The sequence below is a fragment of the Triturus cristatus genome, chromosome 4_1 (assembly GCF_964204655.1).
Source record: "Triturus cristatus chromosome 4_1, aTriCri1.1, whole genome shotgun sequence".
Classification (NCBI taxonomy): domain Eukaryota; kingdom Metazoa; phylum Chordata; class Amphibia; order Caudata; family Salamandridae; genus Triturus; species Triturus cristatus.
The window spans coordinates 417,068,193-417,084,668 of record NC_140585.1 but is presented as its reverse complement, the minus strand read 5'-3'; the positions used below and the strand labels follow the sequence as shown (position 1 = coordinate 417,084,668).

Here is a 16,476-nt window from a genome sequence, read left to right as displayed (position 1 = left end):
GGGCTTCTAGTCGAAGCTGTGTGGACAAGACTGCATTAATGGTGTCGTGTATGGGTCACCAGTCCAGTCTCCCCATCCGCACCAGCTGAGGTCCAGTCACATACACCCTATGGAGGATTTTAAGTTGGACCAGTCGGAGGCGAGCAGGTATAGCAACTACTCTGGGCGAGGAAACGGCGTCTTGCCATTCCTCGTCGTCCATCTCAATACCATCTTTGGACCATCTCTCTCGAAGTGCGTGGAGAGGGTCTGGCATGTTATTGATGAGTTTTTTGTATATCAGTGAGATAGTCCTGTCTGGGATGTGACCGTCTAAAACTCTATCTTCCAGTGAGGAGGATTCGGGAGGGGCAGTACTGCGCTGTAAGCGGGAGCCCAGGGCGTGCCTAACCTGTGTATAGCGGAAGAACTCCGAATCAGCCAAGTCAAATTGCTTTTGCTGTGCCGAAAATTGTTTAACTTCTGTCTTGTTCCATAGGTCACCAATGCGTGAGAGGCCTATTAGGTCCCATTTGTCAAACCCCTTACTTTTCCACAAGCTACCCAGCTGTTCCGAGTCCCATAGAGGTAAAGACATCATCTTAAAAAGAGGCGCCTTTCCCAGTAGGGCGAGGGGGAGCGACTTCCAGTGAAGTATGTCTTTTCACAGCCTAATCAAAGGGGGACGTAAGTTCTGGGTATAGCGAAGTGAAGGATCCAGGGGAAGAAAGATCCCCAGGTACTTGAAGCTGTCAGTGCGTATTTGTATTGGACACCCCTGCGGTGGGACCGGCAGCTCCCCCGCCATCACAAAAAGCAGGGATCTTACTCCAGTTAATCGAATAACCGGAAAATCGACCGAAAGCAGTGAGGATATCCAATACCACAATCAAGGACCGCCTCGGATCTGTCAAATAAAGTAGAATATTGTCTGCGTAGAGGGAGATGCGGGCCTCCCATTCCGGCGACCAACGCATACCACGGATCATTGGGTCTTTGCGGATCGAGGCCGCCAATGGTTCTAGCACCAGAGCAAACAGGAGGGGGAAGGGGGGGGGGGGGGGGAAATGGACATCCCTGCCGGGTCCCTCGACTCAACTCAAAGGTTGAAGATTTCTTATTTTTGACTACCACTTGAGCAAGAGGCCGAGCATATAATAATTGTACCCAATGAATATATTCCGGGCCAATATATTCTCCAGCACCGCCCAAAGATACAGTCACTCAATGGTGTTGAATGCCATGGCGGCATCGAGAGCCTCCTCTCATCTTTGTCCCTCTTTTGGAACATAGTCTCTTTAGCATCCTCTTGATTTGTCTCTCTCCCTCTCTCTCTCCTGTGCTTCCTCCAAATGTCCCCTCATGCTCAGTGTGTCTCCCTGGTTTCCTGCGTGTCCTGTGCTCTGTGCTGCTCTCTCCCTCATGTGCTTCTCCACCCACTCCCTATGTTGTTGTCACCCTTGTGTGCTGCTCGCTCTCGAGTGCTTCTCCCCACGCTTGTGTTCTTCTCCTCTGCCTACCACTTCACTGTGTGGTTCTCCCCCACGTTGCTCCCTCCACACGCTACATATTGTTCTCTCCTTCGTGAGCTGCTTTTCCCCTCCTCTCTCCACCAGCCGTTCCGCCTTTGCCTCCCCAAACCCGCGGTCCTTTATATTTTTATATTGTGCCTTCGCTCAAAACAATAATTGTTTTATTTACTGATCCAAGTAGCATCCACCATTTTGAATCTGTAAATAAAAAAAACCCAAAGAAAATGGCTACTGTGCCATTCAGTTGACGCACATGTGATGTGATGCATCCGGGTGCTAGTGGAATAATGTAATCGGTCACGTCATTGTGCCTTTTTTCTCTTTCTTCCCACCGATGTTGCACAGTAGTAGGGAAAAGCATTTTTCAAAGGTCTACAGCAGCACGAAAATAAATTTGCAGAGCCAATTGGAACTAGAGGCGCCACTTGCTAGCTTTGCCAATGCCTGTTTTGTGAAGGTTAATGTGGAAAGACCACGCACACCAATTTATGAAATAGGATTACTCCAGTTAGGGCGTGCTTTCGAGCAAAACGCCTCCTAAACCAGGGCGCAAATATGAACTAAAGAATGCACTAATCCAAATGGGTAGTGTCCCTCTACGCACAGCCGAAAGGCAACAAAGTTTCAAGAAAAGTTCTAATATGCTGTTTTATGATCAAAAGCTTAATCAATATTCATTCCACGTTGTATTCACGGGTTTGTAACATGAACATTGTAATTCAGCGCAGGACTTTTTAATGCACTCAATGCATTTCGGGTCACGCACGACCCTTCATCAGGAGAAGTCCTAAAAGAATTCAAAGGGAGAGTTTTAGCCACTTACTCAAATGTAGAAATATCGGTAAATTGAGCAAAAATCCACCGGTTTAAACGAAAACTCCGAAATGCCGTGATGTTAAACGAGAAGAGAACGTGGTTGATCATAGAAGGAAAACCCAGTTAAAAATGTCCAAAAAGAAGTGATGTTAAACGTGAGAAAAACATGGTTGGTCGTAGGGAGAGACAGAGCTCTTCTTCAAAAATTGGCGGATAATCCTGATCTTACATTCCTCAATGCAGATAAAGGGGGTGCTCTAGTCATAATGGATTCCTCTCACTATAGACTCAAATTGGATGAGCACGTACGAGATTCAACCACTTATCTTGAATTGGACAAGGATCCAACAACTGACATACAACTTACTTTACACGACATCGTGGACAAAGCGGTCCACAGTGGAACCATTGGCGAAAAAGAACGCAGATACTTTACCCAGAATTTTCCAACACGTCCATCATTGAGAATGTTACCCAAGATTCACAAAAGTCTTATCGATCCACCAATGAGACCGATTGTTTCCACATGCGGATCATTGCACGAACCTATAGGCAAATATCTTGATCGACATCTTCAACCCTTCGTACAACAAATGTCAACCTATGTACGAGACACCACTCATTTTTTAAACATCATACAACAAAGTGACATTAAGTGGGATACGAACACACTTTTTTGTACCATAGATGTAACCTCTTTGTACACCTCTATTCCTCACAATCTTGGCATGGAAGCTATTGAATTTTTCCTTTTGCAATCTTTCATTTCTGAAGATCTTAAAGTATTTCTACTTGAATTACTTCATTTCACACTTTACCACAGCTATTTCTGTTACAACAACAAATTTTATTTGCAGTTGAACGGTACATCCATGGGCAATTGTGCAGCTCCTTGCTATGCACAACTGTTCATGCATAAATTTGAACTTGATCACATTTTAAACAACTCACAATGGAAAGAACACATGCCACTTTTTTTACGTTACATTGACGATATTTTTTTGATTTGGAGAGGTCCTGAGCATCTTTTGAGAGAAGCCATCAACACGCTCAATGGGTTAAATGATCGTTTGAAATTCACTTACGATATTCGCAATGACACCATCAATTACTTGGATGTATTATTATACATCAAAGATGATCGAATCGAGACTACTCTTTACAGGAAGAGTACTGACAGGAATAATTTATTACATTTTTCTAGCTTCCATCAACCCTCACTGAAAAATCATCTACCATATTCTCAGTTTCTTAGGGTAAAAAGGATCATTTCTGAACCAACACTTTTGACACAGGAAAACCTGAACATGGAAAAGCGTTTCTCTGATCGTGGGTACCCCAAAGAAATCGTATCTACCTCTCTAGAAAGGACGAAATACAAATCCAGAGAACAACTGCTAAAAATCAGCAACATAAAAAAATCCATGACAAGATCAGTCATGGTCACTAAATTTTCGACCATGAGTTTCAACATCAAAAAAACCATTTTAAAACATTGGCCAATGTTACAAATCGAACCTGACTTCAATGATATATTCTTGGAAAGACCAATTTTCGCATATGAAAGGGGCAAGAACCTGATGGAACTTTTGCAATTCCAATCGCCTAATCTGTCTGTTGGTTCTTATAAGGGTACAATCCCTTGTCATAACTGTGGCCACTGTAACAACATCATCCAAGGTAATTCAACTCAGCATCCTACACAGGGTTACAACATCAAGCTACACGTTACGGCAACATGTGATTCTAAAAACCTTGTCTACATGCTCAAGTGCCCATGTGGCTTAGTATATATCGGCAAGACAGAGAGAAAAATCAAGGTACGATTAACGGAACATAAGAGCAACATCCGCAACAAGAATACTAAATCTGCAATTGCGATGCACTTTCTGGCCAAGAGTCATAACATTAGTCAATTAAGGTTTTTGGTATGCGAGGTGGTACCGATCAAAGATCACAGACACAATCGCAAACATCTTCTCCAGAGAGAAACGTTTTGGATCTACAGAATGAATGCCCTGGTCCCACATGGACTTAATGACCGCGTCGAACTCAGTTGTTTCCTATAAACTTTGCTCTGTGCAACCCAATCCTATGGAATGACAAACATCGGTTATGTTTTCTTGCATTTAATGTTAACACAGTATTATTTACTTGAGCACAGTAATTGCCAATTTCATTGTCTCATGTACTCTTTAGGTACTATTTACTTGTTTTGATGTTGTTTAGTTTCATTTCATATCTTCTCACTCTTGATCATCAAATGGTTCTTAAGGTGTGTTTTCTTTCAACTCTATCCACTTGCCTTCTGAATTCAATTATATCATCAGCTAACCCTTGTTTCTGTTCCCCCTTTTTTCCGTCTTTACATTCCTTGAATTTCTGTAATCTCCATTGCAATCTCCACTGATTTATTAATTTGTCTTTGATTCGTATTTTTTCTTTGTATGTTGAATAACTTTATTCACCCACTTTTTTCATTCGTGTCTATTATTAATAAACTTTCGTTTTTTTTCCTCACTTTTTTCTGTCTTGAACCCTCATATTCTTACTCTGCATATCTTACTTTCTATATTTTGAGAATTTCTTTAACCTCCTCCTTCTTTTGTTACACATTGTGATTATCCTGTATCAACATTGTTATACTATGACTTCATTCCAATATGGCTGCCTTCAGGATGTTTCCAACCCTTCTTCTCTTTCTATTCTTCACGTCACATATATCAGCGTCTTCCTTTTTCACTCTCGATTACATACCACAGGTGTTGGTGTTTGAACCACACGCGTATTTGCCGTCCGTCTTTCGGACGTTCGAAACCTTTGATTCCTTATCTTTCAGGTATGCTTCTTTAAATGTAATTTATTGGGTCTGTCATAATGTTTCACCTAAACTCTTTTCTTTGCACAAGCGGTTTTGATAATGGGTTGACTTGGTGTTTTCTATCATTGGTAAAAAGCGTGTCTCCATTTACTCTTGTCATAAAATCAACTGATCACTTCTAGCTCGTTTTCTGAACACCGTTTACTTTTTGGGATTCCTTGAAGGGTCTCTTCTCTCCCTACGACCAACCATGTTTTTCTCACGTTTAACATCACTTCTTTTTGGACATTTTTAACTGGGTTTTCCTTCTATGATCAACCACGTTCTCTTCTCGTTTAACATCACGGCATTTCGGAGTTTTCGTTTAAACCGGTGGATTTTTGCTCAATTTACCGATATTTCTACATTTGAGTAGGTCGCTAAAACTCTCCCTTTGAATTCTTTTAGGACTTCTCCTGATGAAGGGTCGTGCGTGACCCGAAATGCATTGAGTGCATTAAAAAGTCCTGCGCTGAATTACAATGTTCATGTTACAAACCCGTGAATACAACGTGGAATGAATATTGATTAAGCTTTTGATAATAAAACAGCATATTAGAACTTTTCTTGAAACTTTGCAACTTTGTTGCCTTTCGGCTGTGCGTAGAGGGACACTACCCATTTGGATTAGTGCATTCTTTTGTTTTGTGAAGGTTGTCATTTAACCTTCAGCACAACTATTCTGAAATATTTAGGACAGGTATTTCCCTAATTTCCCAAGTGCTTTCAAGACAACTTACCTCATCGAAGTTGGCTCTGATTACAGTGTCCAGTATCCTCTGGCAGTGCGTTCTGTACATCATAATAAAAGTAGAAACCTGTGAAGGAACATGCAGTTATCTTTTACTAAGATAAAGTGTATCCGTGCAAGAGTAGAAGGGTAGAATTTCTAGACAAACTAAAACTGCACAAGCAGAAGCATGCCTTCACAAACAGGGACATGTTAAGGATTTTGGAGGGCCTGGGCCAAAAGTATTTTGGGGACCCCTGCTAGGAACAGCTTTGAATTTATGATCCAATTTCAGCTCTTTCATGCCCTCGTCGGCCAGTCCAAATTCTAAAAGAAACTTTGTTATGCATATTGCATGAAACAAAAGCATATTTCTTTGGAAAATGTCTGCAATAGATCTCAGACATCACCCACATTAAAAATAAATTAACCAAAGGAAAACAGTATTCATAACAATCTGTTTAAGAATTATTCAAGTTAATTAGGGCAAGACTCTGCAGAACAGAGCTGGCTCTATCAGTGGGCCCCTAAGCGGCTGGGGCCCTGGGCCAAATCCCACTTTGCCCATGTCTTTAAACGTGTCTGTTCACAAATGTAGTAACACTTCAACTTTAATGTCGTTTATGTCATTATGCCTTTGTCTGGATTTATATAACATTTAATTCTCTTTTATTTGTTTAAAAAAATCTCATGGTGCAACTTTTTTAGATGTATTGTTGACATATTTTAAAGATATTAATTTTTGCATTTAATGTCTGAGATTTATATTTAAAAGAGAAAATTGGGGAGAGGCTGTAGCCTTACGGCTGCAGCATTTGACCTCGGACCTGAGGAACTGGGTTGGAGTCTTGGCAACGACGCTCAACATCCTGTGATTCTGGGCAAATCACTTAATCTCCCCGTGCCTAACAAAAAATGAATGTGTTCATCTGTAACAAAACTGGTGCTCATGTAGAGCGCTCTTATACCCAATGTCTGGTCTAGTTCGGGCTATATAAAAGTCTAAAAAAATATATATATAGGAGCTCTTGCCTATTTTCCTATTTTCCCACTTTGACATATAAATTCCAGTCATGCTGTTAAAATACTGACTGGGTGGCAATCCTGGATCTTCACCATAATTGGTTAACATCCAGCAGCAGATCGTTGAATTTCTCAAGTAGAATTCTTCCATAGATCAGCTCAGCTCAGCAGTACCAGGTGGCACTGAGATGTATTGAACCAGAGTAGCATTCCCTATATCTGTTTGTGAAGCACTAAACTTCGCCATTTGATAGAGGGGGCAACAAATCACTGGCAATAAATATAAGAAAGGCAAAAGCCAAGATCACACATCTGTGTGCTGTAGGATGCACGGGTGGGAGTACAGCAGCATTGTGGGTTGCAGACACACAGTGCTGCACCTCCGCCTCCTGCACCAGGTGTGGCAGGCTGATTCAGCGCTGTGTGTCATTTCCTCGGGCACGGAGGCAAACCTTGCTGGTTGTAGTGTCATAGGGGGTTTGAGTCAGAAGGCTAGGGCAAAGGCAAGGGCCATACTCCACCCCCTGGCAGCCGCGGCCTGTACAGGTAAGAGCGGGGGTGGAGGGTGATTTCGACGGACGAGGACGATGGAAAATTAAATAAATATTTGGCTGTCGAAATCCTCCTCCCCACCCCCCAATCTGGCCCCACCGTCCCAATGCTCTTACCTGCACAGGCCGTGGCTGCCCCCTGGTTTTGTAAGATCTGTTTCTCTTGGTACTACTTTATGAGGAAGGTTACATGAAGGATACCATTCTTGCACTGTTCATGGTAATTAGTCTGCCACCATTTTTTCTCCTAGCTTCTGAGATAACACTGACAATAAAATGCTAGTGCAACATGATCTTTCGATTGTAATGCATTCATGAATGATTGCCCTGGAAAAGACTGAGCCGATGTGGGCCAATTCAAATGCAGTATTTGAGTATTGCACAGCTGCCTGATTTACAATATGTATTATTGTATCTTGTCAGCAACTGGCAAAGCGAGGAGCCAGCCAAGAGCATATCGTCCTTGGGGCCTTTTCAAAACAGCAAGCCCTGGGTTTTCATTTTAGGGGGCTATAATTCAATAATCATATGAATAAATCACCACAGGTTTGATGAAATAATATACTTATTGTAAAAAAAATATTGTGCACGTATCTTTGCTCCAAATGTTTATATTTACATATTCGTTGATAATATTTCTCTGAAAATAGGAACAGAAGGGATTTGTGAATTGAGGAGTAAGTTCAAAATATGTGTTTACCTTCTCCTCTGGCAGGCTGGCGGGCAGATTTAGATCTTTGACATTTGGAAATTCTGGCAGTAGCGTCCCGAGCTTGGAACGGGGTGAATACGCCACTGTCTGCTTGGTGACTTCTTTTTTTCCTGTTTCATTGACCCAGGCTGCTCCTTTCTTGGAGTACATCACGTCGTAGTACTGGGAGCTTTCCTTCACCGCGATCCCGTAGTAATGGTACCTGCACGTGGAGAGTGTGGTTAGTCCAACAGAGTAACAGAGATCCAGGGATAACTTCTACATGAGCTCACTCTTGGACAAATCTGACATTTCGTGCCACTTCCAAATACTTGATATAGAACAACTAAATGTGCTTGTGCCAAGCAGTTATATATCATATTGAAATAAGTAGCTTGAAAAGGTATGCTTGGCATTCCTCAGGTCTAGTGCAGGACTGACTTCAGTGGAGGGGCCAAGGATGCGGGACAAACAACGCAAGACCTATTGGCATTTTCAGCAGCTGTTTAACATGCATGGTTCATTCCACTGTGGGTACTCTTTTTTCGTATTTGTATTACACATATGGTAATACTTTCTCTTTGACCCCAAAACCCCCACTATTATTCATTTTCATGTACAGTGCAACATTTTACATTAAAAACAAGGAAATAAAAAAATCAAGCGGTTACCTTAAATTGCTAGGTTCTGGCATGTTTCCTGGCTTCGACATGCCTCCTTCTGCTGTGCTCTAATCTGCAGAATAAGCATCGTCGCCTGGTCTCTGAGATACCTGAGAAGCTAGTACACTGGCAGCCAGGGTGGGGAAAGCTGCAGCTAACGGGGACAATCAGCCACGGTCGTGCAGGTAAGAGTAGTGGGGCCGGCTGGGGGGAGATTTCGACGGCCGACGACGAGAGAAAATTAATTATTTATTTAATTGTCCCTCGTCATGGTCTGTCGAAATCCCCTCCTCCCCCCAGCTGGCCCCACTGCTTTTACCTGCACTGGCAGCGGCTGGGGACAATGCTGCCTCAAAGCCCCTTCCTTGATTTGCAAATGCGTTTAAGCAGCACTTGAGGAACATAGAGGGCCAAATGATTCAATTCGCTGAACGTTGTGAAGAATTGGAACAGCGAGTCTCAAGTTGTGAGGATAAGGATTAGTTACTTACCTGTAATCCTAGTTCTCTTCCAGGGGTACACTCATCAAAGTCATAAGCACTGAATAAATGCCCGCCTATGTGTGGGATCCCGGAGCATATAAAAATATACATATATATGTGTATGTTGGGGGCACAAGTGTCTAGCACTTCCGTGACATACATATATACATGTAAATAAACACATAAATATGCAGCCTAACATAGTTCCAATAGGGCAAAATGCCAAAGTTACATAGGTTTTTGTTGTACAAAAATAATCTCCTACATACACCTTGTAATAGAGAACATACACTGTAATAGTGTCATACAAGAAACCTTTATTTTCAACACAGAAAAACAGGTAATAGCAGGCAGTTGGCTCTTAGGCTGCATAGATGAATAAACATCACCGTATTGTAAAAAACTGGCACCTTGCCTTTAAGACCTCCAGGAGCCCCTCTGCTCCCATCATGCACCACAAGTGACAGTTAGGTCAGTTCTTTTTTACGGTGTACTAACTTGAAGCAACCCGAGTATAAGATGCAAACACCACATTAACATTCTATAACTGCTCGTCCGGGGAGGCGGGAGGGTTGCTTATGACTTTGATGAGTATACCCCTGGAAGAGAACTAGGATTACAGGTAAGTAACTAATCCTTCTCTTCCAGGGGATACTCCTCAATAGTCATAAGCACTGAAAAGAGTAGCAAGCCCATACCCACTACCTCGCGGACGAGCAAGCAGTATTTTAAAACAGGTAACAGCACATCTTAACATGACATCAAGCAAACACATTTCTCAGCGAGGCTTGCCCAACTTGGGCATCCGCCTGTGTATCAGAGTCTAAGCAGTAATGGTGAGTGAAAGTATGAACCGATCGCCAAGTGTCTGCTTTACAAATTTCTGTCATAGGAACATTTCTAAGGAGGGCCGTGGTAGAGGCTTTTCCCCTGGTAGAATGTGCTTTGGGTTTGCCCTGAAGAACCTTGTTAGGTAGTTGGTAGGACAAAGATATGCAAGAAACTATCCATCTAGAGATGGATATTTTGAAAGCTGGCAAACCGGTATTTATGGCACTATAGTTAACAAACAACCGGTCCGTCTTTCTCAAGGACTTGGTTTTGTCTAGATAAAATTTCAGTACCCTCTTGAGTCTAAAGAATGGTGGGACCTCTCCGGGAGTAGTGGGATTGCGAAAAAAAGTGGGCAGAGTGATAGTTTGATTGATGTGGAAATCCGAGACCACCTACTGATTTCACTAACCCTGCGGGCAGGAGGGTTGGCGACTAAAAAAAGCAGTTTTCCACTATAAGTGCTGCAGAGAAGCCTTGTGAATCGGCTCAAAAGGAGCACCCATAAGTTTTGTAAGGACTATGTTGATCTCCCAAGGAGGAGAGGGAGATCTCACTGGGGGTAAACCTTTTGTATCCCTTCAAGGAAATCTTTTACCACTAGCATTTGGAAAAAAGAGACTTGTGTAGGTGGCTTCCTGTATGCAGTGATGGCTGCTAGATGCACTTTAATCAAAGAGAACTACAGACCAGACTTGGCCAAATGTAATAAGTATGGCAACAGTTCCTGCTCTTGACCCTGCACCGGATCATGAGCATTGTCCCTGCACCACAAGTAGAACAACTTCCATTTGAAAGCATAGGATTTTCTGGCGGACGTTCTCTTGGCTTCCTTCAGGATAGTCATACAATCCGCTGGTAAGTCTAAGTGTCTGTACTGAAGGACCTCAGGAGCCATGCTGTCAATCTGAGGGATGAGAGATTGGGATGAAACACTCTCCCCTCGTTCTTGGACAACAGGTCTGGACAGCAAGGCAACCTCCGGTGTGGCACCTCGGATAATTGTAGAAGGTCCGGGTACCACCACTGACGCGGCCACTCCGGAGCTATCAGGATCATTCTGGTGTTGGTCCTGTAAAATTTGTTGATCACTGCAGGGATCAGCGGAAGTAGAGGAAAGGCATACAGTAATGTCTGAAACCAATTTATCAAAAGAGCATTCCCTCGTGAGCCTGGTTGGGGAAAACTGGATGCGAAGACGGGGCATTTGGTGTTGGCCGCGTCTGCGTAGAGGTCGATGTCTGGCACTCCCCATTGTCGGAAGATGTCTTGCGTGACTTCGCTGTTGAGCACCCAGTTGTGCGCTTCTACAAAGTCTCTGCTTAGTGAGTCTGCTTGAACGTTCATTGACCCCAGAAGGTTAATAGCCTCAATGCTGAGGTTCCTTGCGAGAAGCCACTTCCAGATGGTCTGTGCCTCCAGAGAGAGCGTTCTCGACCTGGTGCCCCCCTGCTTGTTCAGATAATTCATCGTTGTGGTGTTGTCTGTCTGAACCAAGAGGCGGCTGGACTGGAGAGAAGGATACAGCGACTTGAGAGCCAGGTGAACGGCTCTTAACTCCAGGAAGTTGATGTGATACCCTTGTTCTGCCTCTGACTAGGGACCTTGTACTTGAAGAGGCCCCATGTGCGCTCCCCAACCCTGCAGGGAAGCGTCCGTGACTATGGACTGAGCAGGAACGTCTTGGTGGAATGGGACTCCCTTTAGTAGGTGTGATCGCTTCATCCACCATGTGATGGAGTCTTTTGCTGATTGAGGTAGAGTCACACAGTCTTCCCAGCAACCTGAGACTTGCATCCACTGGTCCTCCAGAGACTGCTGTAGAGGACGCATGTTCAATCTGGCATTGGGGACGATGAATACGCAAGAGGCCATGGAGCCCAACAGTGACGAAAACCTGTCTGACTGTGGGATGACGGGCGCTGAGGAGATCACGACATTTGTTTCTCATTTATGATAACCTCTCTTCCGAAGGACAAACGCTTGCCTTTGCGGTATCCAGTGAAGAGCCTAGGTAATGGATTCTCTGTGTCGGATTGAAGACCGACTTCTTGAAGTTGACTTGAAGCCCCAGAGTGCTCAACAGCTAGAGACAGTAGTTGGGGTGATTCTGAAGCAGAGAAGGTGTGGCACTCTTCAGGATCCAATCGTTCAGATAGGGGTAAAGGAAGATTTTGCGTTTGCATAGAAATGCTGCCACCACAGCCATGCACTTCGAGAACGTTCGGGGGGCTGATTTGAGCCCGAACGGTAGAACTCAGAATTGAAAATGTTGATGGGTTACATGAAAGTGGAGGAATTTTCGATGTCTTTTGAACACCGGGATATGGAAGTAGGCGTCATGGAAGTCTATAGCACACATCCAGTCTCCCTGATGAAGATGAGGGAAGATCTGGTGCAGAGCCAACATCTGAAATTTTTCCTTGCGGATGAATTTGTTCAGGAGCCGAAAATCGAGGATTGGTCTGTTTTCTCTGGTCTGTCCTCTTTTTTCAACCAGGAAGTAACAAGAGTAAATGCCTTGTCCTTGTTGATGCTTTGGAACATACTCTATGGCGTTTTTTTGTAGAAGACTGTCCACCTCTTTTTGCAACAGTAGGAGATGTTGATTGGATCTTCTTTGAGGACGAACTGAAGGAGGTGGGGCCTTGAACCTCAGCAAGTATCCATTTTGTACAATATTCAGCACCCATTTGTCATTTGTTATTGATCTCCACTCTTCCAGATGAAAAGTGATACGTCCTTCTACCGGCGTAGCTAACAGGTACGGAGGAAGCCTCTGCTCATTGCAGATGAAAAGTGATACTTCCTCCTACTGGCATGGCTAACGGGCACGGAGGAAGCCTCTGCTCATTGCTTGGCTGGTTGCTTAGCAGTTGAAGCCTGCTGCCTGTTGTTTCCTCTACCTCTACCAGGTTGTGTGCGATGGAATTGCGACCTCTGCTGTTGCTGATTTTGGGATGACCCCTGAGGGGTTTGAACCCTCTGTTGGAAGGAGCACCTGTCGTAGGAGCGGAACCGTCTGCGGAATTCTTTCTGCTTCTCTAAGCCAACAGCCTTCACAGTGTCCAATTCAGTTTTCATTATGGCCATCTCATCATCCGCATGAGACCCAAACAGTGAAGACCCATTGAACGGAAGGTTGACAATCCTCCGTTGAGCATCTGGTTTCAGGCCTGTGAGACGCAGCCAGGACGAGCGTCAGGAACAGATGCCGTGCGACTAGCTGTGTGCAGCCAGATCCGATGAGTCTGCAGCTGCACTTATCACCTGGTTTGCCACCAAGCCCCCTTCTTGCAGTATCTCCTGAAAGTCCTGCTGGTCTTCTTTCGGGAGTTTGTCTGTGAATCTGGCAAGGGAATCCCAGAGAGACCTGTCATACCTCTCTAGGAGAGCTGAGGCACTGGCCACCTTCATAACGGAGGAGGAGGTATTACGCATCCTCTTGCCCAGTGAGTCCATATTTTTCTGTCTTTCTCAGGAGGGACTGATGAGGAAGAAGTCGCAGAATGTGCCTTCTTGGCCGCCGCCACAATGACCGAGTCTGGTGGGGGATCAGAGCATAGAAAAAGCCGGTCCTGATCCGGGGCTTTATATTTCTTGGCAATACAAGATGGTACTGCGCCCACTGTGGAAGGAGTTAAGAAAGTCTGCATAGCCGGCTCTAAGAAGCCTGGGACTAGAGGCAGTAGAGACCTGGTTGACGATCGATGGTGTAAAGTCTAAAAAATAACAGATGTGGAGACCGTCGGGACTGAGAGTACTGATGTTGAGCTTTTTGGCTCCTCTGCAGAGAACGTCAGTGAAGGTTCCCATGTCGTCAATCGGGGACACTGGATGGTGGTGTTGCAGACAGAGATGGTGGATGTGGACCACGTTGGTGATCTTCGTCTCCTCGTCTTGGGAGAGGAAACATGATGCGAGCGAGACTGCTCCCGTGACCTCGTGTGACGAGAGGATGGGAACCTTGACCTTCTCAGGGTTTTTCTCAGAGAGACCCTCGATGATGTCGTTGGAGGAGGACCCCTGGGAACTCTCAACAGAGAGTAGGTGCGAGAATAATCTGAATCCGGACTTCCCTGATCAGCAATGGCACCTTCCAGCCATCTTGGCGAAAGATTGAAAGGATGAGACTTCTTTGCCACAACCGGAGAGCCCTCTGGTGAAATTTGGACAATGTTAATGCCCGGGGATGATGAAGGTCTTCTCGACGTCGAACGTCTTGACCTCGACCTCACCCTCTCTGTCACCTACTCCGAGACGACTACAGGGTTTCTGTCGACCGATGTCTCGACAACGACACCGACTGTGCTGTCTTCGACGTCGATCTCCTTGGCGGCGAGATACTGGCAGACCCTCGTTTCCGCGAAGATCTCGACGTTGTCCTCGACGTCGAACGCCCACGCGGGCGGGTAAGAGATTTCGCCGTCGATCGTCTCTGGTGCTTCTTCGGCGTCGACTTTTTAGACGGTGAGCGCCTCGACTGCGACGGTGATCTCGACGTCGTCAGTCGGTAAGCTCTTGGCAAAGTCTTCGCCGGTGATCCCCTCGACGCCGACCTCCGAGACGGCTGCGGAGTGTTCCTCGCCGTCAACGGATGTTTCGACATCAATGGGTGCTTGTCAGGTCTCTCGGGACCAGCATACTTCGAGCCCGAAGTATGTCTCAACTTCGACTTACTTTTGTGCGACGGAGAGTGTCGTTGTCTCGACGGCGATCTGTCCCTCGACGCTGAAGAGTGTCATGCCTGCTTCTTCGACGGCGATCTCAAAGCCGACGGCAAACAGTCAGAAATCTGTTTCCTTCTGGACTCTGGAGAGGTAGATATTCGCCTTTTTTGGTGTTCATGATGAGAGAAGGGCTCTTGGGAGCCCACAAGGCCACTTTTGTGATTACTTTTTCCTCTCTCCAGCAAGGCATGGAGTCTAATCTTCTCCCTGTCACGAAGAGTCCTTTTAGAAAATCGCTGACAATAATTACAAGTATCAGGGTTATGTGAAGATGGCAAACACACGATACACACAGAGCGTGGGTCCGATTTTGCCATCTTTTTACCACATGAAGGACATTTGTTGAATAATGCTGGCATTCTGACAGAAAAAAAATAAGGTAAATTGTCAAAAAGGTTTAAGAAAAGACACCCAGCAGTCAAAAATGTCCAAAAACAAGAGAAAAGGCCAATTTCTGACTAAAGATTATCAAAAACTGTTGAGCTCAAGCTCCAGGATCCTCACAGAAGGAGCCGGAATAAAGAACTGAGCAGAGGGGCTCCTGGAGGTCTTAAAGGCACGGTGTCCAGGGTCTTGGAAGCCTTAAAGGCAAGGTGCCAGTGTTTTACTGTACGGTGACGTTTATTCATCTATGCAGCCTATGGGCCAACTGCCTGCTATTACCTGTTTTTCTGTGTTGAAAATAAAGGTTTCTTGTATGACACTATTACAGTATATGCTCTCTATTACAAGGTGTATGTAGGAGATTATTTTTGTACAAGAAAAACCTATGTAATTTTGGCATTTTGCCCTATTGGAACTATGTTAGGCTGCTTGTTTATGTGTTTATTTATATATGTATGTCGTGAAAGTGCTAGACACTTATGCCCCCAACATACACACATATATGTATATTTTTATATACTCCGGGATCCCGCACATGGGCGCATATTATTCAGTGCTTATGACTTTGATGAGTATCCCCTGGAAGAGAAGTTAGAAGTTACCTCCTATCAGAAATTGAGGCACAAGAAAGAGGTTAGGTCTTTCTTGGACAAACAGGAACAAATGGAAAACCATTTGAGACGATCAAACGTACGAATTGTTGGGGTGCCAGAAGGAAAGGATGACCATATGGGCACAATTGCATTTGTTGACTTGTTGATTCAATCTTCTGTTCTCCCTGAATCTCCCCCGGGTCTGACGATAATGCAAGCGCACAAGGTGCCTTCTCATATTCCACGTAATACTAAACACCTTCATACTATTTTGGTAAATTTGCTGAATATAGGGTTAAGGAAAAGGTTCTGGCCAAAGTTACCAAGGAAAAGAGTTTCTCAACGCAAAATGAATTTATGTTTAAAATTGTTACGGCTAGGACGATTGATACGGAACAACAGCGAAGAGAGTTCAAGAATATGATTGCTTCATTAGAGGTTCTCGGGCCTGAGTGTCCCTGATTCAAAAGGCTAAACTTAAAGTTTTGTCTAAAGCACATTTTCATGTCATTTCACAGATTGGGGACGAACATCATTCCTTACAAAGTTAAAGCGGGGTGGGGGTAAATTGATTTGTAAGTGGGTTTTTTTTTTTTTTTTAGTATGCCTATT

General features: G+C 44.4%; 1 protein-coding gene across 1 annotated transcript in view; it reads right to left on the bottom strand.

The window, feature by feature from the left end:
* RFX4 (regulatory factor X4) overlaps positions 1 to 16,476 on the bottom strand; it is a 320,232-nt gene that overhangs the window by 150,152 nt on the left and 153,604 nt on the right. Inside the window, exons 6-7 of the mRNA XM_085652535.1 lie at positions 8,192 to 8,405; positions 5,928 to 6,005 (exon numbers count right to left, since the gene is read on the bottom strand). Of these exons, the coding sequence (XP_085508661.1) occupies positions 5,928 to 6,005; positions 8,192 to 8,405 (292 nt within the window). The remainder of the gene's footprint in view (positions 1 to 5,927; positions 6,006 to 8,191; positions 8,406 to 16,476) is intronic.